The 27,726-nt window shown below is 35.7% G+C and overlaps 3 protein-coding genes across 5 annotated transcripts; all 3 read left to right on the top strand.

Annotated features, from left to right (window-relative positions):
- Positions 1–1,348: 1,348 nt before the first annotated feature.
- On the top strand, positions 1,349–8,495 carry LOC127812041 (probable beta-1,3-galactosyltransferase 2). 2 transcript variants are annotated; one of them, XM_052352317.1, is made up of 11 exons: positions 1,349–1,772; positions 2,804–2,864; positions 3,053–3,117; positions 3,203–3,414; positions 3,516–3,579; positions 5,694–5,766; positions 6,044–6,164; positions 6,860–6,947; positions 7,022–7,147; positions 7,235–7,344; positions 8,102–8,495. In XM_052352317.1, the coding sequence occupies exons 1-11, from the start codon at positions 1,660–1,662 to the stop codon at positions 8,248–8,250; spliced, it is 1,182 nt and encodes a 393-aa protein (XP_052208277.1). In that variant the 5' UTR covers positions 1,349–1,659; the 3' UTR covers positions 8,251–8,495. The 2 variants fall into 2 exon arrangements, with proteins under 2 accessions (XP_052208277.1, XP_052208276.1); XM_052352316.1 differs by having other exon boundaries at positions 1,351–1,772; positions 2,804–2,882.
- Positions 8,496–9,573: 1,078 nt separating this feature from the next.
- LOC127811052 (CASP-like protein 2D1) lies at positions 9,574–11,908 on the top strand. The gene is made up of 3 exons (XM_052350766.1): positions 9,574–10,189; positions 10,405–10,519; positions 11,359–11,908. Exons 1-3 carry the CDS (start codon positions 10,026–10,028, stop codon positions 11,608–11,610), a joined length of 531 nt encoding a protein of 176 aa, XP_052206726.1. The 5' UTR covers positions 9,574–10,025; the 3' UTR covers positions 11,611–11,908.
- An 8,508-nt stretch (positions 11,909–20,416) lies between these two features.
- On the top strand, positions 20,417–24,307 carry LOC127812057 (autophagy-related protein 8C-like). 2 transcript variants are annotated; one of them, XM_052352355.1, is made up of 6 exons: positions 20,435–20,556; positions 21,674–21,779; positions 23,201–23,256; positions 23,360–23,412; positions 23,766–23,884; positions 24,020–24,307. In XM_052352355.1, the coding sequence occupies exons 2-6, from the start codon at positions 21,710–21,712 to the stop codon at positions 24,112–24,114; spliced, it is 393 nt and encodes a 130-aa protein (XP_052208315.1). In that variant the 5' UTR covers positions 20,435–20,556; positions 21,674–21,709; the 3' UTR covers positions 24,115–24,307. The 2 variants fall into 2 exon arrangements, with proteins under 2 accessions (XP_052208316.1, XP_052208315.1); XM_052352356.1 differs by lacking the exon at positions 21,674–21,779 and having other exon boundaries at positions 20,417–20,556.
- The last annotated feature ends 3,419 nt before the right edge of the window (positions 24,308–27,726 follow it).

The following is a 27,726-nucleotide window of genomic DNA, read 5'->3' as shown; positions in this document are numbered from 1 at the left end:
TTGCTCTTTAATTTGGAGGATTCCATTCATTTGGGATATTGAGTTGATTCAACTCCCAGAACCATTGTGTTGCAGTCCAATGCAAGCAGTGATTGTGATGGTTAATCCCCAAAGCTTGCTTGGTGCTGCTTTTGCTTCAAGCAATGCCATTTACTTACAAAATTCAAGATTATATATAGAAAAATCTCTACTTTACCATAAAAATAAGTATAAACATGCTACACTTGTATGGAACTTAATATAAAAATTCTAAAATCCATTATTATATGCAAGTTTGTTTGGGACATTCAATTACTAAAATAAGAAACTAGTATATTATTCTTATTTTATAACCAAAGTAATTTTAAAAATAAATAAAATTTAAAAGGCTTTGTTAAAGATTTAAATCGAGTTAAGATTGTACGCGATATAAGAATTTTACATCTATACGAATGTAAAATTTATGCGTGTAGTGTGAATGAATTTATATGAGTTAATTATGATATTTATTAATATTAATTTTATAATATTATATTATTATAAAGTATAATATGTTTATAACTCACACATGATATTTCATGATTCATTTTAAGTCAAATGTAGGTAGGTTTTGAATCTACGAGAGTTGATGATTTTTGATAAATAAATAAATATTTTTTGTTATCATGCAAAACCAAAATTGTAGAACCCAAACAAACCACAAAGCTGGCTAACCTTGAAAGAAGGATATTTAGGTCATTTGGGAAGTCTGTCACCGGCAACCGGTGACCGACAGAATAGTACAAACAGGTTGGAAATAGTACAATAGTAGGGCCGCCAAGAACCACATCAAACAACTCTTCTCTTTCTCTCTCTCTCCCTCTCTCCCTCTCCACAGTTCAATTATTATTATTATAATAATAATAAAGTAAGCAAACCTAACAAAAATTATATTTAATTTGTTAGAATAATAAATTGTAATGTTATTATTAACATATCAGTATAAAGATGATTTTTTTGAAAAATAATATTAGTGTTGTTGAAATTGTGAAGTGTTTGAGTGAACTCAATAAAAGGGGTTTGCTTGTTTGATCAGAGTAGAGTAGAGTAGGCGCCAGTTAATTTATTTGTAATCATAATAAATAAACGTTTGTTGATGTTAAATCATTTAAATAAATTATTTGTATTACTACCATCAGTAATAACACTGTACCATTAGAAAATCCCATTGATGATGCTGAGGATATTAAGTAGGCTTTACTGCTTGATAAATGTGTGTTAATATTTCTGGTTGGTGGGTCCTTTCAAATGCCACCAAACGCCCACAAATGTTGAGGTCTCAACCATATACATATAGGAAGAGATAGAAGCCAGAGCCATAGAAATAAAGGTCATATCATATGATGATATATAATAATATAAGTACATAGTTGCTTCCAGTTCTCTGTGCTGCCTACACTTGCCTTAAATTCCAACCCCCTCCCAGCTGCCTCCATTTATAGAATCTGAAGCTAATTCTTGCTTGGTTCACGGCTCTTTCTCTGAGATTTAGCTCTCTGTGAAGTGGGTTTTAGTGTTTGATTCGTCCAAGTTGGTTCCTTGGATCTGGAGCTGGGTTCCCTGGCCTCAGTTGACTCAAGATTCGAAATGGTTTTCACTGAACGTTGATTGGGTGGAGGAAAGAAGAGCAGCCAAATAACAATGTCTTTGAAGAGCAGAGGAGCAGAAGGAAATTCAAAGAGTGTTGTGTCTCGGAAACTGACTCTTCTGTTGTGTGTTGGATGCTTTTGTTCTGGAATGCTCTTCACCGACAGGTTTAGCTTCTACTGATTTCCATTTCTATGGCCACTTGGTGAATTGGGTGTTAATTTTTTCATCAAATTCTTGCTTACGTTTGATTATAGATTCGGGTTTTGGTGGGTTTGGGAACTACTCTTTGCTAGTGAAATTTCATGCCCCCCAAACGAAATTTGATGCGGTGATGATGGCAATTTTTGTCTTTTATTGGCCCTCGAATGTGGGGCTTCTTGTCTGTTTTTGGGCTAATACGAATTATTGATTTTTGTAATTGTTACGGAATATCTTGTGTTGGGTTTAATCATAACATTTTTCCAGTCTCTTATGCATGTAGGAGGAGCCTTTTTTTCTCCATTTCAACTCAAAGATTATGAAGGATGATTAAATTCCATGTTCAATGCCATAATAATGCTTGGTTTGGACATTTGGTTTTAGAACGCATCATCATTTTCCAAGAACATTACCACTGTGTTATATCACTGTTTTTTCGCTACCATCTCACACCTTTTTCTTCTCATTTCTTTTCAATCGGCATGCACTCTAGTGCCTGAACTTCTAAACATGAAGGCTATAGTTTTCGGTACCTTGATGGTAGGATCATAAACATGATGTCAGATCCTTAGTGATAAGAATGCAGACATGAATCGACGATAATTGCAATTGATTTCAAGCGCCTAATGCTTACAACTGTTGTTTGCAGTTGTCAGCCATGTAGTGGAAATCAATTTGGCTGCATCTATTTGGTCCTTTTCCATTTTCTGATACTCTTTTTGGTTCAAATAATCTGCTTAGCTGATTTCACCATCTTAATGTGGGAACTTCGGCTATGGGTTGAGTTCTCTGTTGTATCTACTAGTACAAAAATTTTCAGTAGCTTACAGATATGAAACTAAAAGGTGCGTTGAGATTTTTAGCATCTGTATTGACAAAAGTAGGCCTGAATTTTCTTGCCGTAACTGTAGGGTACTGTTCCCTATTTCATTTTGTTATCAAGGGTTACAACCTTTTCTATATACATGTTATAATAATCAGGTCCCTTTGGTAACAGGATGTGGGCAGTCCCTGAAGCTGGGGGCATATCTAGGCAAATGGAAATGGAAGCTTCAGAGGTCTGTGACCCAAGAATAGTGAGTACACTTCTGTTAATTAAGTATCCGATAAATTGAGTCCCCCTTCCAACATAAGAGTGACACTATACTGATATTGAGAGAAAATCATCCTTTTTTATTGTCATAGCTTTCCAATTTAGAGGTTAATTGTGATTTTAACTTGGTTTTCTCTTTTGTGATCCTATCAGAAGGATGAAAAGAAAGAGTCAATGAATATCTTAGAGGAAGTTGCAAAGAAAGATACTTCCAGACAGTAAGTTAACCAGGGTTCATTGTGGCTCAAGTACAGCCTTTGGTTTGTCTTCTGACATGAATTTGTGGCGATATGTGATGCACAGAATGCTTGGTAAAATGATTTCAAATTTAGAGACGAAATTATCTGTTGCAAGGGCTGCACAAGATTCTAAGCTTAGTGGTTCTCCCATATATGGAGATTTGACGATTACTCAACCAACTAGGAAAAGGAAATATCTGATGGTCATAGGTATTAACACTGCTTTTAGCAGCCGGAAGCGAAGAGACTCAGTCCGCGCTACTTGGATGCCGCAAGGTTCATGAAGTTCCCTGCATTAGTTTTTCTTTTAACTAATGATGCTTCTGGTCATTAAATTAGATCCATGACCTTTCTGCTTCTTACGGTATGAAAAACAGGTGATAAAAGAAAGAAACTCGAGGAAGAAAAGGGCATCATAATTCGATTTGTAATAGGTCACAGGTATGTGATGGAGTACATTGAGGGGTTATTTTACTGAGTGACATCTATCTCTTGTATTAGGTGTCATGTTTATGCCTTTGCACGTGGCAGTAAGCAACAAGCTTGCTGTTGTCCTGCTATCGGTGGTAGTGCTTTTAATTTTATGATGATCTTGTTGTATAACAATTGTGTTCGGAAATTGCACAATGACATAGGCTAACTGGGAATTCCAAGTACTTCTGCAGTTCATAGCTAAGGACTCTGCCAATCACTCTGTTATTTCACAGGGGAAACAATTATAGTAGTCAGGGAAATTAGAAGTATAGTAGGATGTGGGGTTGTGATACAGGTGGATTATATAGTTAATATTAAAAACTGTTTTGTCTGTGGACATTTTGCTTTCTTCTATATTATATTTTATTTTCGTATTTTCCAGTACTTCATTTCATGCATAGAAAATAAACCAGATTTGTTAATATTTGATTTAGCTTGCCTAAAATAAGTGAAAAGGTTACATCTAGCATCGGCATCTCAGTTGTAGGCTTGCATATCTTATTCTTAGATTGGTGAGAAAGATTTCATGTCCTAAAACCTTTTAAGGTAAACAATCTCTTAGGGCCCATTTGATAATTGCAGTTTCCTATTTTCTGATTTTGTTTTTATTTTTTGAAAATAAAAACAAAAACACTGTTTGATAACTATTTACATTTTCAAAGAAGTAAAAACTGAATGAAAACTAGGCCAAAAATAACCAGAAAAACGTGTCTATGTTTCAATCTTTTAAAAATGTGTTGTCTTGTTCCATAATGTTATTCTAATTAATGATAAAACATTATTATAATAATTTGATGATATTCTTTTAGTAATGTTATATAATGTAATACTATGTTATTAATAATATTACAATTATATCATTTATATTGTTAATAATATTATTAGTTAATATTGAAGTTTGCATTTTATTTTTTATGTTAATAATAATATGAATAATCAATGACGGTTTTGGTAATAACAAATAATGGTATTATAAATATTATTCTCTATTTACTTTCCTATCAAGTTACTTAGTAAATTATAATATAATAATAATTTTAATATAATCAATCCACAATTATAGCATTAACCCAAATACAAAAAATATTGTTTCAACTAAAACTATTTATTCTCATTAAACTACTTATTGCATATGTTTAATTATAGTATATAGCAAACACAGAATATACACTATCAAATATATTTTCTTGTTTTTGTTTTCAGTTTTTAAAACAGAATGCAGTATCAAATGTCATGCTCAGTTTTATTTTTCTTGTAGAAAATAAAAATTAAACACACTAAAAAAGAAACAAATACAGGAAAGGAAAACATGGAAATTGGCAGTGTTATCAAATGGTCCCATAAATATAAGAAAAAGGGTCTAGGAATTCAATCTCAAGTAGATAGGAAAATTGCGTTGTTGATTTGAGAAATAATATAGTTGCTCAATGAACTAATAGAATAAGAAGGATGCACAAGAAACCTCTGATTGCAAGGTTGAAGGTGCTTAATTTTGGCCTGGGGACGTGATATCAGGAAGTAAAGCGAACTTCAGAGTTAGCTTGCTTTGCAATGATAATAGTTTCTTTCTGTTGCCTCCAAAAATTTTAAAATGATAAGCTGCAATAACAATAATCTTAGGTTTGTGAAAATTAATTACCTTGTAATTCATTTCCCTAATTCGTCATACTTCTACAATACCTGGCAAGTTGCAATGTAACTGTGTTAATGTCTTTCTTTGTTTCTTATATTTTTAGGGTTTGGACTGGGTTGCATGACGAGCTTCTGATTTCATTACCATAACTACTTAGATTTTTGTCTGATTGTGTTGTATCCAAGACTCACATGTGCCTAAGCTGGTATGAGACTTGGGAGTGCTACTAGTGGTAGGTGGTAGTGTTGGTGAGACCGAGGTCTTGAGTTTGAGTCTTGTGAACCTCTCAATTGCTCCCCCACTAGGCCTATAGTGATATATAATCTTACTGAAAAAAAAAAAAGAAGTATTTTGTGTTAGCAGTTAATTTTTTCGTTTTTATTATGCAACTTATGATGTTCTGAATGTAATATCCTCCCATCTCTCCAATTGACCATTTTGTCATCAGTGCAACATCTGGTGGTATTCTTGATAAAGCTGTTGAAGCAGAGGAGAAAAAGCATGGAGACTTTTTGCGACTGGTACTGCTACTCTAATCTCACTCAGTATTCCCTTATCTGTATTGGACATAATGGCACCAATTTCCATCCATCCTAGTGCTCACCATCTCTTACAGAGACCGCACCCAGACCAACACCACCACCTCAGGTTTGTGAACATGCATGTACTCTAGTATACACACAAGATTGATGGGTCCACAGCTCTTCAGAAGAGCCTTACTGAATGAGAGGTCCTTCCAGTATGTAAAAGAAAACAATTGACTGGTCCTCACCCTATATGCATATACAATGTGCACAGGAACATGTTGAGGGTTACCTTGAACTGTCAGCAAAGACGAAGATATATTTTGCTACTGCAGTTGCCCTGTGGGATGCTGATTTTTATGTGAAAGCAGATGATGATGTTCACGTAAACATAGGTAATGATGCATATAGACTGGTGTTCTTGCATGAGTGGAATGTGGATTTTTTTTGTTGTTGTTAATTTCCTATTTAATATGTTGCTGGATGAAAATAGATTTATTCAAAATTATTCTTTAACAAGTTGATCCAATATAAACAGACTAAATTCGCCATTATTATTATAAAGCATGCACATTTTAGAACACAATCTGTACAGCTAGTTCATTAGGTCACTACTAGTCCCAAAAATAAGCTGGTTAAGAATGTTCCCAACAATGAAAATCAAACAAGACACACAACATTGCACAAAGGATGAATAACAGGAGACAGTTGAACTCATGAACAAGACTTGAATCAAGATTTTCTGGAACTGGGCTCTGGTATCATGTCAACACTAGTCCCAAAAGTTTAAGCTGTTAGCATTGATCCAATTTTGTATCAAGCTTCCTATTGGCAGTTTACCACAATGGCTGCACAGAGATTCCCCAAGAAATAGTTCCAAAAATTACTATCATTATGTGTTAATGATACTTTATTAGCAAAGCAACATAATTTGATCTATGCTCCATCGCAGTTTAAAATGGTCATAGTACTTCTTGCTGATCTTGTGCATGGATTTCAAAATCAGAACTTCTGTTATTTTTTATTGTTCTAGTTGTTATCATTGTTATCTAATCATCACTTTTGTTGACTAATTCTGCTTAACCTGCAGCAACACTCGGGGAAACTTTAGCTAGGCATCATTCAAAACCAAGGGTGTATATAGGATGCATGAAATCTGGTCCTGTCCTTGCTCGGAAGTAAGCTACACTTGTCTCCTTAACCCTCGTCTGAAGCCTGAATTCTTTTATCTTATTTATTTATTTGTAAATAGGGGAGTGAGATATCATGAGCCTGAATACTGGAAATTTGGTGGGGAGGGAAACAAATACTTCCGTCATGCTACTGGACAGCTATATGCTATTTCAAAAGATTTGGCTACCTACATATCAATAAACCAGTAAGTATTTGAATGAATAAAAGGGTTCGGTCTTTCCCTTACTTTATTACTGTAGTATCTTCTTACTTGATATTGTAATCATCTCAGGCATGTGCTACACAAGTATGCCAACGAGGATGTTTCCCTGGGATCATGGTTTATTGGATTGGATGTGGAGCATATAGATGATCGGAGATTATGTTGTGGAACCCCACCTGGTAAAAATAATAATATAATATTAGGCCTCATGCAATTTCTTCGTTTAGATTTTCATCGTCTCTACAACAGTTTCAGGATATAGCCTTGAGAAACAGTTGTTCATCACCTTACTTTGCACAGTTGACACCGTTTCTGATAGGCATATGGAATGTCTTTGACCAACCATTTTTTCTTCACTCATTGCGATCACCTGCTATGTTGTCCACATTGGGGCCTCAAATTTTCAAGTTAAGCAGACTCCATGAATTTTTAGTTTAATGCAATGCTTAGATTTAGATCTATGGTCAAATGATGGAATTTGCATCGTTCATAAACCTTGATGCATCTCAGACATAGATTTAGGCTACCTGTATAGAAATTTTCCACCCAGCTGGCTGCACAGAGTCAGAAACTTTTCCAACTGGACACTCTTAAAGACTGAATCTCTAAGAAGGTGTCTTGATTGACAGAGTCCCTATCCAACCATATAAAATATGCACCGGTATGCTGGTCATGTGGGGTTTGAGTTGAAGATTCGTCCTTCAAGCCATGCTAAGATTTTGTTCATGAGATAACCTGATAGGATCGTTTAACTTAAAGGCGAGAGCTAATACCAATAGGATTGCAGCATCACCAGATCTATGACCATATAATTGCTATGAAAAAGAAATTAGAACTAAGCTGAGAGTAGAAAAGGCACCAATAGGCTGGTGATAGGTTGTATAAACTTCCCAGAATCCAAGACAAATAATTTGGTCTTGTTAATTGTTATCGCAGACTGTGAATGGAAGGCTCAGGCAGGCCACATCTGTGTCGCTTCCTTTGATTGGAGCTGCAGCGGGATTTGTAGGTCTGTTGAGAGGATGAAGGAGGTTCACCGCCGGTGTGGGGAAGGCGAGCATGCTCTGTGGAATGCAGGTTTCTGAGAAGCCACATCTCATGCAACTTCTGGAGGAAGCAAATGTGTATGCAAGAGCTTATGATCATAGAGAAGCATATGTAACATCAAACTGTAATATATGTATGTGAGGTAGGAGGGTGAGCAGGGCTGCTGATTGGATACTTCTCCATTTTAGCCCAAGAGATGAATCCGCGCAGCGATGAGATAATAGGGGCAGACACTGTAAGCTCCATTTTTTCAGATGATTGAAGGAACATTTTGTTGTTAGTCTGTTTCATGGTGCCTAGTTCCGTTGTAAGTTTCTTGTGTTTTGCTTCTTATGAATTATTTGCTTCAAATACTGGTTCCTTTGATGGTTGCAACTGAGTGGTGACTAGGGCCCGACCTTTTCATGTGCTTCCTTCCCTTCAATCTGAAGCCACACTGCAGATCTTGACCTTTCACCCTTCTTCACCTACTGGCCTCTTTTGACTAGCTTGCCGCTGCTGCAGCTTTTGCTTTTTTAATCGCTTGCCTCTCTCTGGTCTTAAAAAGGAAATTCTACTATTTGCTTTGAAAACTGGTTGGTGATCCTCCTAAAAGTTCACCTGTGAATGGGTATGCACAACTACACCAAACTTTTCACTTTATGAGGCTCGATTTACTTAAAGAACGGGTTATTTTTATGTATAATTTTAGTTTTGCAACTTTTTCTTGTACTGTCATAAACATCTTAAATATTGTTATAATCAGAAATCAATATCTTAATCTAACATTTTTAGGACGAATCCTTTACTGCCGATTTTTATTGATAAAAGACAGATAATTTCCTACCATTTTTATAGCATGAGAAAGATTGAGTGAATTACCTAAACATATACCATTTTCATCTTTAAAATGAAATGAAAATAGAAAGTAGTTACAGTGATAAGGCCAGCTTAACAATAGAAGTTATACAATTAGGGAAAAAGTAAATAGAAATCTTTATGAACCATCCCCCACTTTTCAATGTGAAACCAAACCCAATAAAAGGTCTCAATTGACTCAAAAAGGGCAATGAATTTAGCTCGTGGGTTACTCATTCATATCATCATCTTTCCATCAAAATGGAAGGTTGGTGAATATCGTATTTATAGACTCTTTTTTTTTTTTTAATTGTCATTATAATTCGAATATGTAAATTTTTAATAAAAAAAATATCAAGAACATTCTTATCTTTACTATATATCAAGTGAGTTGAGAGTTATCTTTTTAAATATAATATTTAAACAAAATCTTACTACAAGATATATATATATATATATATAAGAACAATATATTATCCCTGTAGCTTTGTCATCTTTATGGCTCTTCAGGTAGAGCTTTTAACACAGATGGACAGACCTCTAAGACCATGGAGTTTGTCACATTCACATAGGCTGTGATTTTCAGTCAAGTTCATCATCATGATCATCAAGATGTCCACCACAACAAGAAGCATAATACAAACCAAATATTTCTAGGTTTAGGAAATAGAGCCAAGTGGAATCAATGATGCCAACCCATCCAGAAAACAGCCATCCCAACCAACCTTAGCTCTTGATTCCCTTTCTGAAAAGCAAACCTCCCCCCCCCCCCCCCCCCCCCCCCACTGCTTCTCTCTCTTCCCACTACAAACCAGCCTCTCAGCCTCTCCTGATTTCTTTCCCATTTCTTCCTCACCAAACCCCAAGGCAGCTTCTTTTTTAACCCCAAGAGAGAAAATCCACTTTCCCTCCAACCAAACAAGCAAAAGCCTAGTTGATCATCAGTTGTTTATTTTTTTTGTTTGTTTGTTCTGAAATGAGGATTCTCGATGGCAATGTGCCCCCTCTCAAGCTGCTGGATTCTTCTCTTAGGCTACTTGTGATTCCTTTGAGTGTTGCTTCCATCTGGCTCACTGTGACCAACCAGCAGGACAGCAGCAGCTATGGCAAGCTTCAGTTCAGCAATCTTCTGGGTCTCAAGTAACAAGCATCAGAGTCCATCTTCTCCATTTTCTCTTAGTTTTCTTTTTTCTGATAAAAACCGCAATCGTTATTTTTCGAGTACGTATTGCGTAAACTCACCGAACACCAAAAAGGAGTCGAGCTGACCCTGAGGAAAGGTGTTATTTTATATATCTTAGTCATTAACTCAAGGGTTTGCTTGGTTCAACGTACTTTTGCTTTATGTAATGCAGATATATGGTTTGGATCAGTGCCATTTCTGGTGGGTATGCTCTGGTGGCTGCTGTTTCTTCATGGGTGAAGCTGTTGGTGACAAAAGCCGCCTGGATTTTCTTTGTTTCTGACCAGGTTTGATTCTTCTTCATACCCTTTCTTTCCCTGTTGAGTTCTTCTACATGGCACTGTTTTGCAAGAAGTTCCTAGAACCTACAGTGGAGAATAATCGATCTATGGACTATGGTTGATTGATTGTTATCCTAAATTTCCCCAAAGTCCAAACTGGAAGATTATATTATAAGAAAACAAAAACAAAGTTGGTCGGTGAAGTTTGGCCTTTAATGACACAACTGTCACACCACTCTCTTGGTTGGGTTGACATAATAACCATTCACTTTTCCGTTCTTTTTATTTTTTCTTCATATTTAATTTTCCGTTTTTTAATGTTAAATTTTGTTCAAAATAAGTAACCAGATTTCAGACTGATAATATGGTTTTTTAAATACCTTTTTATTCTTAAATTAGCTAAATTGGGGTAGAATTTTTGTGACTATACCAAATCTGAGCTACATTTAATTGGGTATTCATAAGTCAGCTTACTTCCAGTTTGATGTAACTGAAACTCAGGTTGGGTTTGGTTTACTCAAATTCAGGTTGGATCATGTTGGGTTTTCGTTCCAAGGTGTATAACATTATACTAAAATTTTCTAATCTAAACCTGGTAGCACATTGAAATATTAAGATTTATAAAAATAATTTTAACATAAACTCTAGAAAAGAAAGCAACCACCCCAAGAAAACAGACAAACAGATATAAAAAGAAAAACAATATTAGGGAAAGAGAGTTTATATATATTAGTGAAGTTGGGCCGGATTCATAGACATGATAGCTTAACCCCAACTCTAATTCTATTTGGATTCGATGTCTACTCATTCTTTTCTCGTGAACCTAACGTGTATTAAACTGACAGGTGGTGGCATATTTAATGGTGACATCAGGGGCAGCAGTGGGAGAGATCATATACTTGGCCTACAAAGGGGACAGGGAGGTGACATGGAGCGAAAGCTGCAGCTCCTATGGAGGATTCTGCAGCAGAATGAAGATGGCTTTGGCTTTCCATGCCGTGTCTCTCTGCTGTTTCCTTGTCTTGTCTCTCATCTCCGCCTACAGGGCCTTCAGCTTCTTTGACCCCCCCATTCCCATTTCCCAAACAACACCTTGATCGTCAATCAATCACATATGCATCTTCTACTCTCTGTCGTAATGTAAATTGCTCCGACTCAATGAAACAATTAATGCTTTGTTAATTTGATCTTTTGGGGGTTTCTCTTGGCTTGAGAGAGATTTAATGATGCAACTCAAGTAAGTGATTGAGTATAAAATTGTCATGTATTTTAATTGAGAGAAATATTGTTATTCTTATGGAGAATGATAGCATGTGAAGGGGCGAGGATGACGACAAAGTCCTCCATTGAACGGTTCAGGTTCAGAAGAGCTCACGAGAACACAGTCTTCCATTGCTACTTGTTTGTTTAGAGCTGTGAAGCACGGAAACGGCTCGGAGGCGCCGTTTCGACATTTCCGAATCGTTTCCCGTTTCGAAAACGCGAAAAACAGCCCGAAACGTTTTTCAGGCCGTTTGTATAATTTTTAAAAAGTTTCGGGCCGTTTTAAAATTTAAAAAACATAACTGGAAACGCGTTTCCAGCCAGAAACACGTTTCCAGCCGCCCAGCAAGATTGCACGCAGGCAGCAACTTCCTCCTTTCTCTTTCCCTCTTTTCTTCTTCTTCTTTTTTTTCTTCTTCTTCCAGCAATTTCACAGAGCAACTTCCTCCTTCATTTTTCTCTCTTTTCTTCTTCTTCTTCTTTTTTTTCTTCTTCTTCTTCCAGCAATTTCACGCAGCAGCTTCCTCCTTCCTTTTTCCCTCTTTTCTTCTTCTTCTTCTTCTAGCAATTTATTCTCCTGCTTTCTCCTTTCTTTTTCCCATCTTTTCTTTTTCTCCTTCTCCCAGCGATTTCTCTTTCTCCTTCTTCTTCTCCTTCCCTTAACAGTGTGTGCAACATACATTTCCTAACAGTGTCTGCAACGAAGATATATATATATACATATGTGAAGCTAACAGTATATATATATATGTATATATATATTTCTCATACATTATAAAATTTATGTTTGTTATTTATGTTTGAATTTTTTTTTATATTAAAAATTATATTTATAAAAAAATCCTTATATTTTTAAAATTTACAGTTTACCCTGCGTTTTCGTTTCTTACTTTTTTTTAAAAATGCCATTTCTGCGTTTCCGTTTCCTATCGGAAATGTCTCCCGTTTCTGTTTCCGTGCAACCTAGGTTTAGAGCAACTCTAGGGGGAGTGTTATTTTAGGGTGCTAAATCACTTATTTGTAATTTTGAAGAGTGTTATGGTATTTTTTAATTATAAATATGCTTTAATGGTAGGTGTCAAAATAAGAGTGTCATTTTAATATTTTTTATTAAATCAAACTAGAAAATTCAAATTAACATACAAAAATTGAAATAAAAATATTTAAATTCTAACAATTAACTAAAATAAAAATATTTATTTTAAATCAAAATCAATTTATATATATATATATATACGACTGCCTCTTTCCTCTTCTCCTTTCCCTACTACGCCTCTCTCTCTCTCTTTGTATTTTCCTTCCCCTCGACGGCTCGCCCTCATTTGCCCTCGGTCGGTTGTTACCCATAGCTTGCCCTTATCGATCGTCACCTCGCCCTCACCCTCGTCGGTCATTGCCTCGCCCTCATCGGCTCTCCCCTCGATTGCTCGCCTTGCTCTTACTTGTTGCCTCTCATGACTCTCTTGCTTCGTTGCTCGTCAGGGTCGCAGCCTCGGCCTCGCCGGCTTGCCTTTCCAGCCCTCTATCGCTCGCTACCTCTTTGACTTTCTCTCGCTCCATCGCTCTCCTCGCCTAAAAATCCCTATTTCAAGTAATATAACCGTTGGATTTTACCATTGAAAATGACACATCTCCCTTTTCTCTCTCCAAATGTTGAAAAATTGGCAATACAAAAAGATTATTGTCATTTTGTAACCCCATTTACCACCCTCATTGGAGTGGAGAATTTTTAATCTAAGGTGTCATTTCGACAATTATGGGATAAACATCTGCATGACACTCCCTTAAAGTTGCTCTTATAAATTATTTTTCGTGTTAACTATCCATCTTATTTTCTGTATAAAGATTTAAGTATTTAACTAACTAGTGCTCATGGGAAACTACAGAAGTTGTTTGGACATAGAATATTCACCTCATTTTTGAGAGTTAGCCAGTTAAGTCATTTTTATATATCTCCTTTCATTTACAATTAATATTTTATTTATAATATAAATACATTTTTAATTTACCCCAGATTGTTTGTTACTGATTAGGACAGATTGTTAATAATAAATAATTAAAATTAATCCCCTAATAAAAAAATTTACAGAGTGGAATTAATATAAAATGAGCCTCAAATCACAAAACATATTAGAATCCGTCTAACTGTTCCTAAAAATGGAAAAAGAAAAACGATTAGGTTCAATAATAACAATAGTAGCACTTGAGCTAATTAGCTGGTAACATCAATTAGAAGTCCATGGAATCATGGGCGGATATTTAAGTTTAGGGTTTAAGTATCGTTTGATTGAAGGGAATGGGGATTAAAGAATGGAATTTCTTTTAAGATATTGTTTGGTTGCTACCAAAGGAATAAAATAACCTACTTATGAGGGAATGAATGATCATTCCTTCAAATTGATGGGAAATCTTCCCATTTCATGCAATGAATGGGCTAATTATCATTTTATGCTTAACTTCTTCTTCAAATTATACTTTGCCACTTATATAAGTTTGTCTTGAACTATTACTCACCTCTCCATCAACCCATCTCTAGTAAGAATTTCTCCCAAACACATCCAACCACCGTCGTTGGATGTCGCTCGATGGAAATCACTTTCTTATGTATGTCTTCCTCTATCTTCTTCATCTTTCTCTTGTCGTCAATGTTTTTCAACCTTTTCCAATGTGATCCATTGTCTTTCCCCAACAACCACCATCTCTTTGTAGTAATTTGGTTCATTGTCATTGTCGAAGAACACCACAAACCACCTATTGACACACATTTTTATAACACCCTGCATCGAGCGATGGAAGGTTCGTGACAACTTACATTGATGGGTTTATGCGAACTTTTCAAGGGGGTCACCCGTCCTTGGACTTCCTCAGGTTAGCATGCTTAACCCTGGAGTTCCTTGCCTGCATTCAGTTCAAAAGGTATCAAGTTTGTGTTATTTCCTTACTTACTTATCTTCGATATATTAGTCCTTTTCTCTAGGCTCTTGGGGGTATTACGCACATCATGTCATCATGGGCCCACAGCCATGGGTCAGCTCATAGCTCTAGCTTTTCGACGGCTAAGAGTCCCACCACACTTGTGAGCCTCTCAATCACCCTCTAGGCAGTCGCCTTCTAGGCAACCGATGTGAGACGAACCCTATGCATCCACACCATCCCCTCCCCCCACAAAAAAATTAATTTAATATCATGTGAGCCGATGGCCCACTTAGGGGGAGGGTTGGAGGTGGTGCTGTAAGCACCGGTTCTCGATCCCACATCTGGATAACCACTGAAAAGCTCATAAGTGCGGTAGGGCTCCTGGCCGTTGAAAGGCGAAAGCTAAGAGCTGATCCGCGGTTATGGGCCCATGATGACACGATGTGTGTAATATCCCAAGAGTCTAGAAAATTGTAGTATACATCGAGAATAAGTAAAAAAGGAAACAACACCAACTGGATATCTTTTGGGTTAAATGTAAGCAAAGAACTCTAGGGTTAAGCGTACTTGGCCTAGGGAAACCCAAAGATGGGTGACCCCCTCTGGGAAGTTTGTGTAGGCCTATCAGGGTAAGTTGTCTCAGACCTTCCTATCGCTCGATGCAGGGTGTTACAAAAATATGTGTCAGCATTTAACCCACCTCGATCGCCTAGAAGGCAACTGAGAGGCTCACAAGTGCGATGGGGTTCTTGGTCGTCGAAGGGCGAGAGCTATGAGCTGACCCGTGGTTGTGGGCCCATGATGACCACGAAATGTGTAATACCTCAAGAGCTTAGAGAAAATGTAGTATACATTGAAGATAAGTAAGAAATGAAACAACACCGACTAGATACTTTTTAGACTGAATGCAGGTAAAGAACTCCCAAGTTAAGCGTGCTTGAGCTGAGGAAGCTCAAGGATGGGTGACCCCCCTGGGAAGTTCGCGTAGACCCATCAGGGCAAGTTGTCCTAGACCTTCATATCGCTTAATGCGGGGTGTTACAAAAAAATGTGTCAACATTTGGCGTCGTTCGTGGGAAACCCCTAATGGTCCTGGTGCGAACCCAAAAGGATTTGATCCTATGAACCCACAACCAATGCAAGATATACGCACCCCAAGAACGCTAAACACAGATTTGGATGATCCACACGAAACTCTTGGACACGAAAGAACAAGGACCCCGAATGTTGAAGATGCCACAAGGTTGATCAAGCCTTGATAAGTCGGTTAGTTCATAAAAGAACCCAAGAGAAGAGCACCTCTCAAATCTGGAATTCCAGAAAAGTAAATCACTCATTCATTCATTGATTGATTTTCAATTGTTGGGAGAGTACAATTTATAGAAAGAGTAAACACTTAGGAAAATACAAAAGACCATAATTACTAGCCTAGGAAATATTCAAATCTGATTTCTCACAAAATATTAAATCTCTAACTTAATTAGCCTAGAAACTCAAAGTATTAAAGATGCTTGGAAATATGAAAAGTCAGATTGGGTTTTCAAGATTAAATTTTCGTGCACCCATGTGGCTAAGATTTAAAACAACATGTGCAGCCCAAAATAATAAAGCTCTTCATTTAATAGTATTCTAGCTCAAAAGACTCTCAACAGCTCCCTCTTCAGCCCATATAATGTTGATGACGTCTTGCTTGCTTTTTAGGTCAGAATCTTGATAATTTTGATTGGCCCACATATCTAGAACCAGCCCATTCAAAGCTTCTTTAAGTCTTTTAGCTCTTGCCCTTGTAATTGGCCCTACTGGAACATGCAATGGGTCACTTGAATGATTTGAGTCAGCTTGTTCTTCGTGATGATTCTCATCAGGTCCCTACAACCCCCGATAAGGAAAGGGCTGATAGAGTCCCACCACACCTGCGATGGGGGATGGTGTGGATGCACTGGGTTCGTCCCATCTTGGTCGCCTAGAGAGCGACTGAGAGGCTCACAAGTGCGGTGAGGCTCTTGGCTGTAGAAGAGCGAGAGCTATGAGCTGACCCGTGGCTGTGGGACCATGATGACACAATGTGTATAATATCCCAAGAGCCCAGAGAAAAGGCATCAAAGATAAGTAAAGAAGAAAACAACACCAGCTGGATACATTTTGGGCTGAATGCAAGCAAAGAACTCCCAAATTAAGCGTGCTTGAGCTAGGGAACCTCAAGAATGGGTGACCCCCCTAGGAAGTTCGTGTAGGCCCATCAGAGCAAGTTGTCATGGACCTTCCTGTCGCTCGATGCGGGGTGTTACAAAAAAATATGTTAACACCACCCTAGTTGTCGAAACCACCATAACCCACCCCTTCTTTTCCACTACTTGAAACTATGACTATCTATTTCCTCCCATATAGGTCTAACCCAAAACTACCATTCTCCTCCATTGTCGACACCAATGTGACCAAGCCCCATCTTTTTTGTGGCTAGAGATTATCGAAAATCACCGCAACCATCTGTCTCCTTCTAAATAGATTTGGCCTAAAACCATGGCATACTGCCATCTCCTCCATTGTTGACACCATTACGACCCATCCCCTCTCTTTCATTGCTAGAAAGCATAAGAAACCATCGTGACCATTTGTATCCAAAATAGACATGGCCCAAACCCGCTACAAACCACTCATCTCATCCACCCATTAAACCACCAAGATCCACCATTTCGTTTATTCCATTGTCGAAGAACACTAGAAAGTACCCATCTATAGAAGAAAAGTGTGAGGAGTGATTTTTGTATATTTCACAATAACAATACAAGATTTACAGAGCTGATATATATAGACATTTGAGCAGTACAAATTCGACTTTGAATGAGCTGAGAAGTGCCTATAGTTTGGCTACAGCAACGACTAAGAGATTGCCCTGACACACCCCCGCAAGAGCGGTGTGCCATCAAGGACACCAATCTTGTTTTAGAGATGGTGATGACATTGCCTAGATAGAGGCTTTGTGAGGCAGCCAACAAGTTAATTCGTGGTGGAGACATGTTGCACTTAGAGAATACCTTATTGGACAAGATCACAAACAAAGTGCACCTCAATTGTTATGTGTTCCATCCAACTATGCATTATCAAATCAATGGAAAGATAGGTGGCACTGAGATTGTCACAGTAGATGAGTGGGACATGTGAAACTTGGATGCAAAGTTTAGAGAGTAAAGAACAAATCCATGTGAGTTTAGTGGAGGTGTTTCTAAGGATCGATATTCGGCCTTGGTAGATGAACGAGTTACTGCATGTTGTTTGGAAGATTTTCAAGATATGAGATTCTCTATAGAAAACAAGATAAGAAGATGTTGAAGTGTAATCATTCTTGTTGCTGGCCCAATCTGCATCACTAAAAACATAGAAAGAAGAGGGACGACTTCTATGAAGGTGAATGCCATGAGAGATCGGAACTTTGAGGTAGTGTTGACAGCATTTAAGGGTTGCCATGTGCATGGTAGTGGATTTGTGCATGAATTGGACTAGGTGATTTGCTGAAAAGATAATGTCTGGCCTTGTCATAAATAAATACTAAAGAGCACCAATATTGGTTACATGAGATGCTAAGGGCCCTCTCAACTATCCTTATCAACAATGTTGGTTGCTAGTGTGGCGTCTTGTCTTCAAAGGTTCATGTGTGCTAGCAACTTGAATATTTGACAATCATCACTAAAATTTTACAATTCAATTTTCTAAATTATTTTGTACATTAATATGTTATTGTGGCATACAAAAATTTGAGTTTATATATATAATGGAGGGATAACCCGTGTTATGTACGTACAATAAAAATAAAAAATTTTAAATAAAAATTTACTAGGTAGTATTTGACCGTTATTGTTTATATTTTAATTTTTTTAAGGTAAATTTTAAACAAAAAAAGTCTTAGTACTTTGATAAATTAGTTATTATTTAGAGGTTATAATTCAAATATTGTTAACAGAGTTAATTTTTTGTTGAGACTTCATAATCCTAAAACTTAGTGTATGCTTTATATAATATTATAAATGTTTTTAGTTAACGCACCATCATGAGCGTCCCTTGCTGCTTGGCCCTACGATATCAACAGGAGATGTAAATCAGGGAACCCAGCAACTAGTTCGACGCTTAACCTTTCTCCGCAAATGTGAGGGCAGTGTGGTAATCTTTCAACATTCAAGGTCGCCCGGACTGCTGGGCATTTTTTCCTTTCCTGATCAAAGCTCAAACACGGAACCTGAAGGCCCAGAGAATAACACTCCAACGCATTCTTCCTTTGCCATTTGATCCAAACACTAAGGACATAAATGTTTACTACATACGATAGTCTCTTAACAATTACAAAATAAAACGTTTAATCTTTAAAGTGTAGAACGACAAGATTCAGTATATTAATTATTAAAAATTATTAAATATTTATTATAATTGAAAATAAACGGAGTCATTATCTACGTCATATAAGATGTCACGTCACATAAAAAAAACACACACATTAACAAGACACATAAGATTAGCCTTGATACATAAATATAACATTTGATCCGTCAACAATTAAAAAGTTTTACATTTGGTCCATGATATGAAAGAAAATAAAAAATAATAAAAAAAAACTTAAAAAATCCTAAAAATAATAAAAAAAATACCTAAATTTCATAAAAGACCTAAAATTTTCATAAAATATCTAGAAATAATAAAAAATACCTAAATTTCATAAAGACCTAAAAATATTCAAAAAAAACTTAAATTTCATAAAAGACCTAAAATATTAAAAAAAAGACCTAAATTTCATAAAATTACATTCTTTTCATAAAAAATTAAAGAATTGTGTATTTGAAAATTCAATGAAAAATCGTATTTATTGAAAAAATCAATTATTTGAAGATTATATTGCTTCCACAGTTCAAAGATAAAACAAAAATTGATTTGTTTTTGTAATTTAAAGAGAAATTAGATTTTGCTTAAGTTACGGACTGATTAGTTTTTACACATCTTTTAGAGATAAACTGAATTTCTGTTTGGGTTTAGGAACTAACTAGGGCTAGTAGTTAGATTTTTTCACCCTTTTTTTTATTTTATGAAATCATCAATTGCCTCAACTTTTCTCTATTTAAGTGTAAGTTTGATATTTTTATTTTGGGTAATATTACGTTAATGATTAGGCTTCAATAAATACCTATTATTTTTAGATAGACTGCATTGTTTTTAGTTCTAAAATAATTTTATTATTAAGAGTAATATTTGGAGTCACGATTGATAACGATACCACCAGTTATGTGTCGCATCCTTATTGAAGGAGATGTTAAGTCAAGGAGATAAATGATACATAGTCTTCTTAGTCTCTTTTAATAAAAAGATATCACATGATTGATGATACCATCATCATCATCAGTTATGATTTTTAATATTATTTTTTATTAATTAATTATAAATATATCATGTTTTATAACATTTTATCAATCAATAAAATTATTTTGAAACCGAAAATAATGTAATTTATCTAAATAGAAAGTGTATTTTCTTTTTTATTTTTAATTAATTTATAATAATAGAATTTTGTATAATTATTTAAGAAGTATAGTTTTTTTAACTAAAAATGAGATCAAAAATAAAATTATAAAAGAAGTAAGTGTTGCAAATTGTAAATTTTAATGGAATTAAAATGACTTTTCTTTTGAGGAATTAATTAAAATGATTTTATTTTCATAAAGGGACAAATATATAATGGGAAAGCCGCCCACGTTGTTTCCACCTCTGGCCTTTTGTTCTGCTCTAGACGAGGGCAAGAAAACCCTATTTTTTCCCGTCTCCGATTCCTTTTCACTCAATCGACGCCATGGCCAAGAGCTCCTTCAAGTTGGAACACCCCCTCGGTCTCTCTCTCTCTCTCTCTCTCTAAGTTTTGGCATCTGTGATCTGGTTTGATGAACCCCAAGTTTCGCGATTAGGGACTGTGATTTGATTAGTCGAGTATGTATAGAGGTGTATGAATTGGACGCTGATTCTTGTACAGCCTTTACAATTGTTAATTGTTTGGTGCCTTACTTTGATGGGTTGGTGTTTCTGTTACTTAATTTTTGTTGATCGACTCATTTTTATGGTGATTCGGGGTTTTTGTGAAGAGGAAGTGTCTGATCTGAAGTGGATTTACGGTTGAATGCGATATAGACTTGTGAACTTGTATTAGACGAAGATAGTTTGTTTGATCGGGCTTTTTGGTAGTGTCTTGTTCATCCATCATGTCCGTAGATAGTACGCCATTTTCTTCATCTCTATTATATTATTCTCTTGTGCAATTGATCCGCAATTTAATAACTTCCATTTGTGCCTGGTTTGTTTGTCGGTGTAATTATAGTGTGCTACTTATTTATTTGTTTTGAGTTTCATTTACTTGAGAACTAGTTCTATTTTCCTTTCTATTTTGTGTTTTAAATGTAATTAAATATCTCTTGGATGTCTGTTCCCTAAGGCTATCGCTCCCTATTCTGCCTCTTATTATATTATAAACAATTAACTCCCTTTTGTCTCGAAAACTGTGCTTGTTCCAACTAAACTCCATATTCTCCTCTCTCCTTATTTTATTTATTAATAAACTTATAATTTTTAAATACACAAAATAATCAAATACAAACATACACAAAATTAATAATTAAATACACAAATTAATAATCAAATACATAAATTAATCAGATGCTCTCATACACAAAATCAATAATCAAATACACACATATACAAAATCAATAATCAAATACACAATATTAGTCGTCCAATATAAAAATAAATAAAAAATTTCCCAAAATCACAAACTCAATGCTTGATCTGCTCCTCGCTAAAGATGCCGCCGTTGCCAGGTCTGATGGTCGTTGCCCTAATTTTGTCTTCTGTTGCGCCTACAACTTGTCTTCTTTGGCTGTCTTCTCCGGATATACTGGCTGTCGCATTTGCAACTTCTCTTCTCTAACCAATTTTGTCTTCGCTACGTCTGGTCAGGCCTTTTCCAGCATTGATGGTCGTTGTGGGGGAGAGATGGCGAGGATGGTTTGGCAGATTTCAATCGCCGCATCTGGTGATGGTTTTGTGTTTCGCCAAATTTTTGGTGAGTGATTTTGGCAATGGCGAGTAGCGTTGGAGGCAAAAATTTGCGTTTGGCTCGCTATATTTTGCTTGGCGAGCAAAATAGCTATCCCATTGGAGAGAGCCTAACAGTGCTTTTGGGAGAGGGATATGGAATGGAATTGGATGGATGTGCATTCTCCTATTTGGGAGACACATTAGTTTGAATGGAATGCAAGTGGACAGAAAGTTTTTCAATCCATTTCCATCCAAAGGCCTACTTTTTGCCTCCTCCAAATTGGGAGAAAATGGATGACTTCGTGTTTTTACAACATTAACTTCAATAGTTTTTTGAAAGGTCAAATTTACCCTTTAACACTTTATCTTTTCGTGAAAATGGTATAATTGTTATTTGATGATTAATATACTTCGATTCCATCCATTTCCATTGCTCTCTCAAACAAGCAGGGAGATTTTCCATTACCTTCCATCCCTTACTCTCCTAAACAAGGACATGACAGTTCACTGATTTTCATTCCATCTATTACTAAATCTCTCCCAAACAAGCCTAAGGAACAAATGGTAATTACACTAAAATTATCCTTGAATGCATTGAGCTTGCACTCAACAGAAAAATAATACAATGAAAAATAGTTCAAAACAAAGAATTGAAATATTCTTATGCAAATACCAAACTTCCACTGAGGTTAGTAGCATGGCACTTGAACAAAGAACAGGCATTTGTGTTCTTGTTGGTTTTAATAGCCCATTTGTTTTCTATCTTAGTATGTAGGATAATTTTTGTGCCATTTGAATTGAAGTTCTAACTGTCTCGTAGTAGAAGAATTACATTTGTTTCATTTCATAGCTTGAGTTAAGATGTTGATTGCATGAATTTTTCTTTTACTTTGAATAGAAGAATGTTTGCATGAATTTTCCTTTTACTTTGAATAGAAGAATGTTTGCATGAATTTTCCTTTTACTTTGAATAGAAGAATGTTTGCATGAAATTGTCAGTTATTTGGAAAATTATCGTAATGTTTTGGTAGCAACAATAAGGTTAGTTCTTTGTAACTATGACTAGAAGGTCAGGGGTGGTTCAAGTTGAAAAACTGTCCCCTTGTTTAACAAGGGTAAGGCCATGTACAAAGACAACTCTCCCCCAGCCCTCACCAAGTGGGGAGTGTCTTGTACTGCAAGCCCCTTAATGCTCTCTCTCTCTCTCTCTCTCTCTCTCTCTCTCTCTCTCTCACACACACACACACACATACACACCCACACACCGACAAGCTTTCAGGCAATATAGTCAGCCTCAATAACTTGTGTGGATATTTAGGATATATGTATGACCAATTTAGTATGTTGATTTGAAGGTTAAAAAAGAACATGAGAAAGAGGTTTTTTTTTTTTTTTTAAACTTCTTTATGTCCCTTGTTATATTATTTTGCTTTGTCTAAATTCCAGAAAGGAGACAGGCAGAAGCTGCCCGTATCAGGGAGAAATACCCAGATAGAATTCCGGTATACATGATTGTACTTTCTTCATCTGGAATATTTTTTTCCCTAGGATGTTATGGATGTAAACTATGTATTGATTTTTTGCCCCTCATTTTCTTTTAAATAGGTTATTGTGGAGAAGGCTGAAAGAAGCGATATCCCTGATATTGACAAGAAGAAGTTAGTTGATTCATCCAATAATTAATATGAGTCTCACTAAAGATTACTTTTTCCTATATTTGATCTTTAGTTGATGCAAAAAATTACTTTCTCCTTTTGGCTTGCGATTCCATATTCTTCTTTCTTTCCTTGAGAATATATTCAATTGACAAGGTGAAAATATCAGTATTCATCTTGCATCCCACACTTGAAAGATGACCACTTGTATTAATGGGGGTTTGAAACATTACTTCTACCTTATTTTTTGTCGTGAGTCTTGACATGATTATTGTCACGCATTTCAAATGATGCATGCAGAATTTTATAGCTGAGTTTTGTTTGCCATAATACTCTTATCACCATAATTCATGCAGATATCTGGTTCCTGCTGATTTGACTGTTGGACAGTTTGTCTATGTTGTCCGGAAGAGGATAAAGCTTGGCGCTGAGAAGGCTATATTTATCTTTGTTAAGAACATTTTGCCGCCCACTGGTGAGAAAATTACTGTTGTTCTGTCTATCTTACTGAGACGGGCTGCTGAATTTAGTGGATGCATTTTTTATATTCATTTTCTTGCGTCCATATGCCTTCGTTTACTTGTGTTCACTTGTATTTGTTGTATTGCAGCTGCCATGATGTCGGCAATTTATGACGAAAACAAAGATGAAGATGGGTTCCTTTACATGACTTACAGTGGGGAGAACACATTTGGCTCAGTCTGACTGCAGTCAAGGAAATTATGTAAATAAGACTTCATGGAAGCATATGCTGAAATATGTAAATTCGTAATCATCTACTACCTCGTATTATGGTTTCTTTCTATATTGCACCTTTGCGACAATTACCCCTTCCTAATTTGAATTGTTGAGCAATCATGATTTCAAGTGGTGAATGTTTATATAGGTGTTTTCTTTCTCTCTTCTTTCTTTTTTTTTCAAGTCGGTTTGAATGAGATTGAACTGACAGTAAGGTTTGTTTGAGCACCATTTCTGTTTATGCCTCCAATGTGTGTGTACATATGAACGCACAGGTGTTTATGTATTGCTCCCAAATCCCAATTGAACTCCTCGGGGTGAGTGAAGTTAGAAATCCTTATGGCCCTAACTCACAGATTTAACTTTCGACCATTTACCTTGTAAATTGGTAATGCTTTCTGCACTTGCTCCGTTCCATTGTTCATCTGCTAACAAAGCATTTGAATTTTGCACAAATTTCTTTACAGTTGAGAAAAAGCAGTTCATGGGTACGTTTAGGTGTCTTCAGTACATGAGACTGTTAGTTTTAGAAGCTTGGAAGAGGTTTGCTTGTTCTTTTCTCTACTGTTTTTGGCAAATAGGTGGTTGTCTCAATTTGAATGTGACCTGTCACAAGTCATAAAAGGCTAACTTGTAACATTAATATATGCATTTGGGTAAATTCATATCATATGTGCGTCTTGCCATTTTTTATAGACATTTCATGTGATAATACCCACTATTTCGGGTGGTTCTTAAGCTCTGTGGGGTATTTTTTTGTTCCCCCAAACAATTCCCTCTGCCTAAATGAGTTATTTTTTAACGTTATATTTAAACTATGAAATATTAAAATACAATGTTCATCGAAATACAAAAAATAAAGACTATTAGTACGAGGGTGGTTGCTTTTTTTTTTTATTAAAAAAATAATAAATTATAAATTTAAAATAAACCGAACTTAAACATGAAAGAGATGATGGGGGTGATATTTGAGTAGCGTTTCATCATATATATATATATATATATTATGTAGTGGGTGGGTCTTGCTTTCGGATGAGATTGGTTGGTATTTTATTGCCATTGGTGCATAGAAATCAATGTGGTAGGCCAACTAGTATTAACTGTTCAATATGAATTGGGTGAATTAGTTAGGTATGGCCCCATTATGACCTATTGTGTGAATTCATTCAAAGCTTCCTCTCTTTGGCCCCATTATTAAATTAACTTATTAATGGTCTCACCATCATAATAAAATAAAATTCAACTTGAACTCTTATCTTCTCCTTTGAACGCAAACGGTATGCTTAAACAATTTTGTACCCTCTATGCATAATAATTTAATAATCATCTTATTCTTATAAAAAAATTATGTTGTTTGGGTTGGGTAAGATGACGTTTGCACAATAATTTAATAAATTCTTATGTTGTCTTTATATATTTAATATTATTGAATTGCCCCTCACAAATACATTCTCATGAACTAAGCGATAAGAATAAATTAAGAATAAGTAATATAGTAATACTAATATTAATGTTTAGAATGACCGTCTTTATATAACTTTTGATATTCGTATTATCGATTATAGCAAAAAAGATAAATCACAGATGTGAGGTTTTACCTTATTGCGTAGGACGATAATCAAACTCATGATCTACAGAACTAATACTAACATATCACTTATCGGATCGTTTGACTTATGCCCTGGAGACTACTAATACTAATACAATAGGCGGGTGAGTTATTAACCTATAATTCACATAATGTGCTGCTAAGTATAATTTTCAAAGATGAGAATAATTCTTTTGTCATCGTCACACCCCTTTGAGTTGAGCTGGTTATAAATTTTCATTTTTCAAGTTATCTCCACAATTATGACCGACAGAGTCGTATTAGAATTGGAGGAGAGGCCCTGGTAGTGCTAGGGATAGAGGTCTGGGGACAATCTTCTACCTAATAATTAAGGTCTCTCAAATGTCCTCAGCACAGCAGATTAGTGTTTTTTTTGGTGACTCCCAAACATCATCTAATATATATTTCATTACTAATTATGAGTTGAGAAATAAATATTGAAATGACGTAATTGCAAACGTATCAACCTTTTTAATAAATCTTTTATACACAAAATTCAACAATTCTCTGTGAACGCATGACAAAAATGAGAATATTAAAGCAGTTGAATTGAAGCAAAGTGGAAACAGCACAGGAATCCACCAGAAAATGACAACTGGCCCCAAACCAAACAGACAGCGTGTGGCGCTGGCTCTCTCCAACAACACACGGATAACAAAGTCAATAATGGCCACCGAGACGGAGGCTTGGACCATTCAATGCCTTCTCTCCCTCTCTCTCTCTCTCTCTACATGTACATATAGAGAAAAGAACCCATTTGGCAGGGGGCAGAAGCATTTCCTCCTCTTAGCATCTTGGTGTGTAGCCGCCGAAATGGCCTTGTTTCTGAGTTTCTTGAGCTGCTTCTCTGAGTCTGAGTCTTCTTCGTCTTCGAGGCCCGCCCAACTGGTCTGCAATGGAGATGTGTGCGTGTGGAGGAGCGAGAAGGATGGCCGTCGCCGGAGATTCAAGAAGAAGGGGAAGCAGAGCCTCCGGATTCCCCTTGTGCCGGCTTTCCCCGAAAAGACAGGAGCTTGAGCCCAGAATGAAAATGGCAATGGCGATGGCAATAATATTGATTCAATTCTTGGTTGTATGGTGGTGTATCGGTGAATGCCGCCGTGTTTATATGAAGGAAAACTCAATTCAATTGGAATCAGAAAACCAAGCCATTCCAGTATACAAATATACTGCCTTCTTTTATTAGTAAGGGTTTTGATTACTACAACGATCTTACTTAAAAATTAATTAATGGTGCTTCACTGATTGGCTCTAGGGTTTAATTTGATGATGGTTCTTAGCGTTTATTAAAATCCGTTAGAGAATGTTGAAATATTTTTTAGACCAAAATATAGAATCATCAAGATAACACGTTGAAAAATATTTCAAATTTTTTATCAAATTATTTGTTAAATTTTTTGAAATATACTAAACGATCAACATATGCTTATCTTAAGACTTAAGACGGGAGAGATAAGTATATCTTAAAAAACTCAGATAAAAAGTATTTCTTTTTCAAGAATTATTAGATAAGTTTAATAAACATATTAAAAATGACAAAAGTATAAAATATTTTTTATATTTTATTTTTTTTAATCTATATATTGGTTAACAAATACTATATATATATATATATATATATAAATTTAATTGACATCTATCGTTATATAGGGTTTAAACTCTCAATTCTATTTATATTTCTATTTCTATAGACCCACCCCCAAAATCTTCCGAATACAATAAACATACGCCAGAATTCGTCTCTTTTAATTTTTCAGAGAGGCAAATATCTTTGTAACATCAATGTTTTGTTTATTGTTCGTAAATGAATGTTCAATATGAATTTTGTTATAATACATGCCTATGGTTTTCAAAGAAGATTCAATCTGATCCTCCCCAGGAAACAAATAATGGAAAAATTGTATGATATTTATGTGTGTTGATACCCATACCCTCTGAAACACCAAAACAGTTTGGAGACGTCGTTTCAA

The sequence above is a fragment of the Diospyros lotus genome, chromosome 10 (assembly GCF_014633365.1).
Source record: "Diospyros lotus cultivar Yz01 chromosome 10, ASM1463336v1, whole genome shotgun sequence".
Taxonomy (NCBI): Eukaryota; Viridiplantae; Streptophyta; class Magnoliopsida; order Ericales; family Ebenaceae; genus Diospyros; species Diospyros lotus.
Note: the sequence above shows the minus strand (reverse complement) of the source record. Positions and strands in the feature narration are given on the sequence as shown.

Excerpts from the sequence above, each read along its gene's own strand:
- LOC127812057 (XM_052352355.1), top strand. The coding sequence starts at position 21,710 with ATGGCGAGGATGGTTTGGCAGATTTCAATCGCCGCATCTGGTGATGGT. Across the intron at positions 21,780-23,200 it reads TGTGTTTCGCCAAATTTTTG|AAAGGAGACAGGCAGAAGCT; the intron begins GTGAGTGATTTT and ends TCTAAATTCCAG. Across the intron at positions 23,885-24,019 it reads GAACATTTTGCCGCCCACTG|CTGCCATGATGTCGGCAATT; the intron begins GTGAGAAAATTA and ends GTTGTATTGCAG.
- LOC127812041 (XM_052352316.1), top strand. The coding sequence starts at position 1,660 with ATGTCTTTGAAGAGCAGAGGAGCAGAAGGAAATTCAAAGAGTGTTGTG. Across the intron at positions 2,883-3,052 it reads AGGTCTGTGACCCAAGAATA|AAGGATGAAAAGAAAGAGTC; the intron begins GTGAGTACACTT and ends TGATCCTATCAG. Across the intron at positions 6,165-6,859 it reads TGATGTTCACGTAAACATAG|CAACACTCGGGGAAACTTTA; the intron begins GTAATGATGCAT and ends CTTAACCTGCAG.
- LOC127811052 (XM_052350766.1), top strand. The coding sequence starts at position 10,026 with ATGAGGATTCTCGATGGCAATGTGCCCCCTCTCAAGCTGCTGGATTCT. Across the intron at positions 10,190-10,404 it reads AGCAATCTTCTGGGTCTCAA|ATATATGGTTTGGATCAGTG; the intron begins GTAACAAGCATC and ends TATGTAATGCAG. Across the intron at positions 10,520-11,358 it reads TTTTCTTTGTTTCTGACCAG|GTGGTGGCATATTTAATGGT; the intron begins GTTTGATTCTTC and ends TTAAACTGACAG.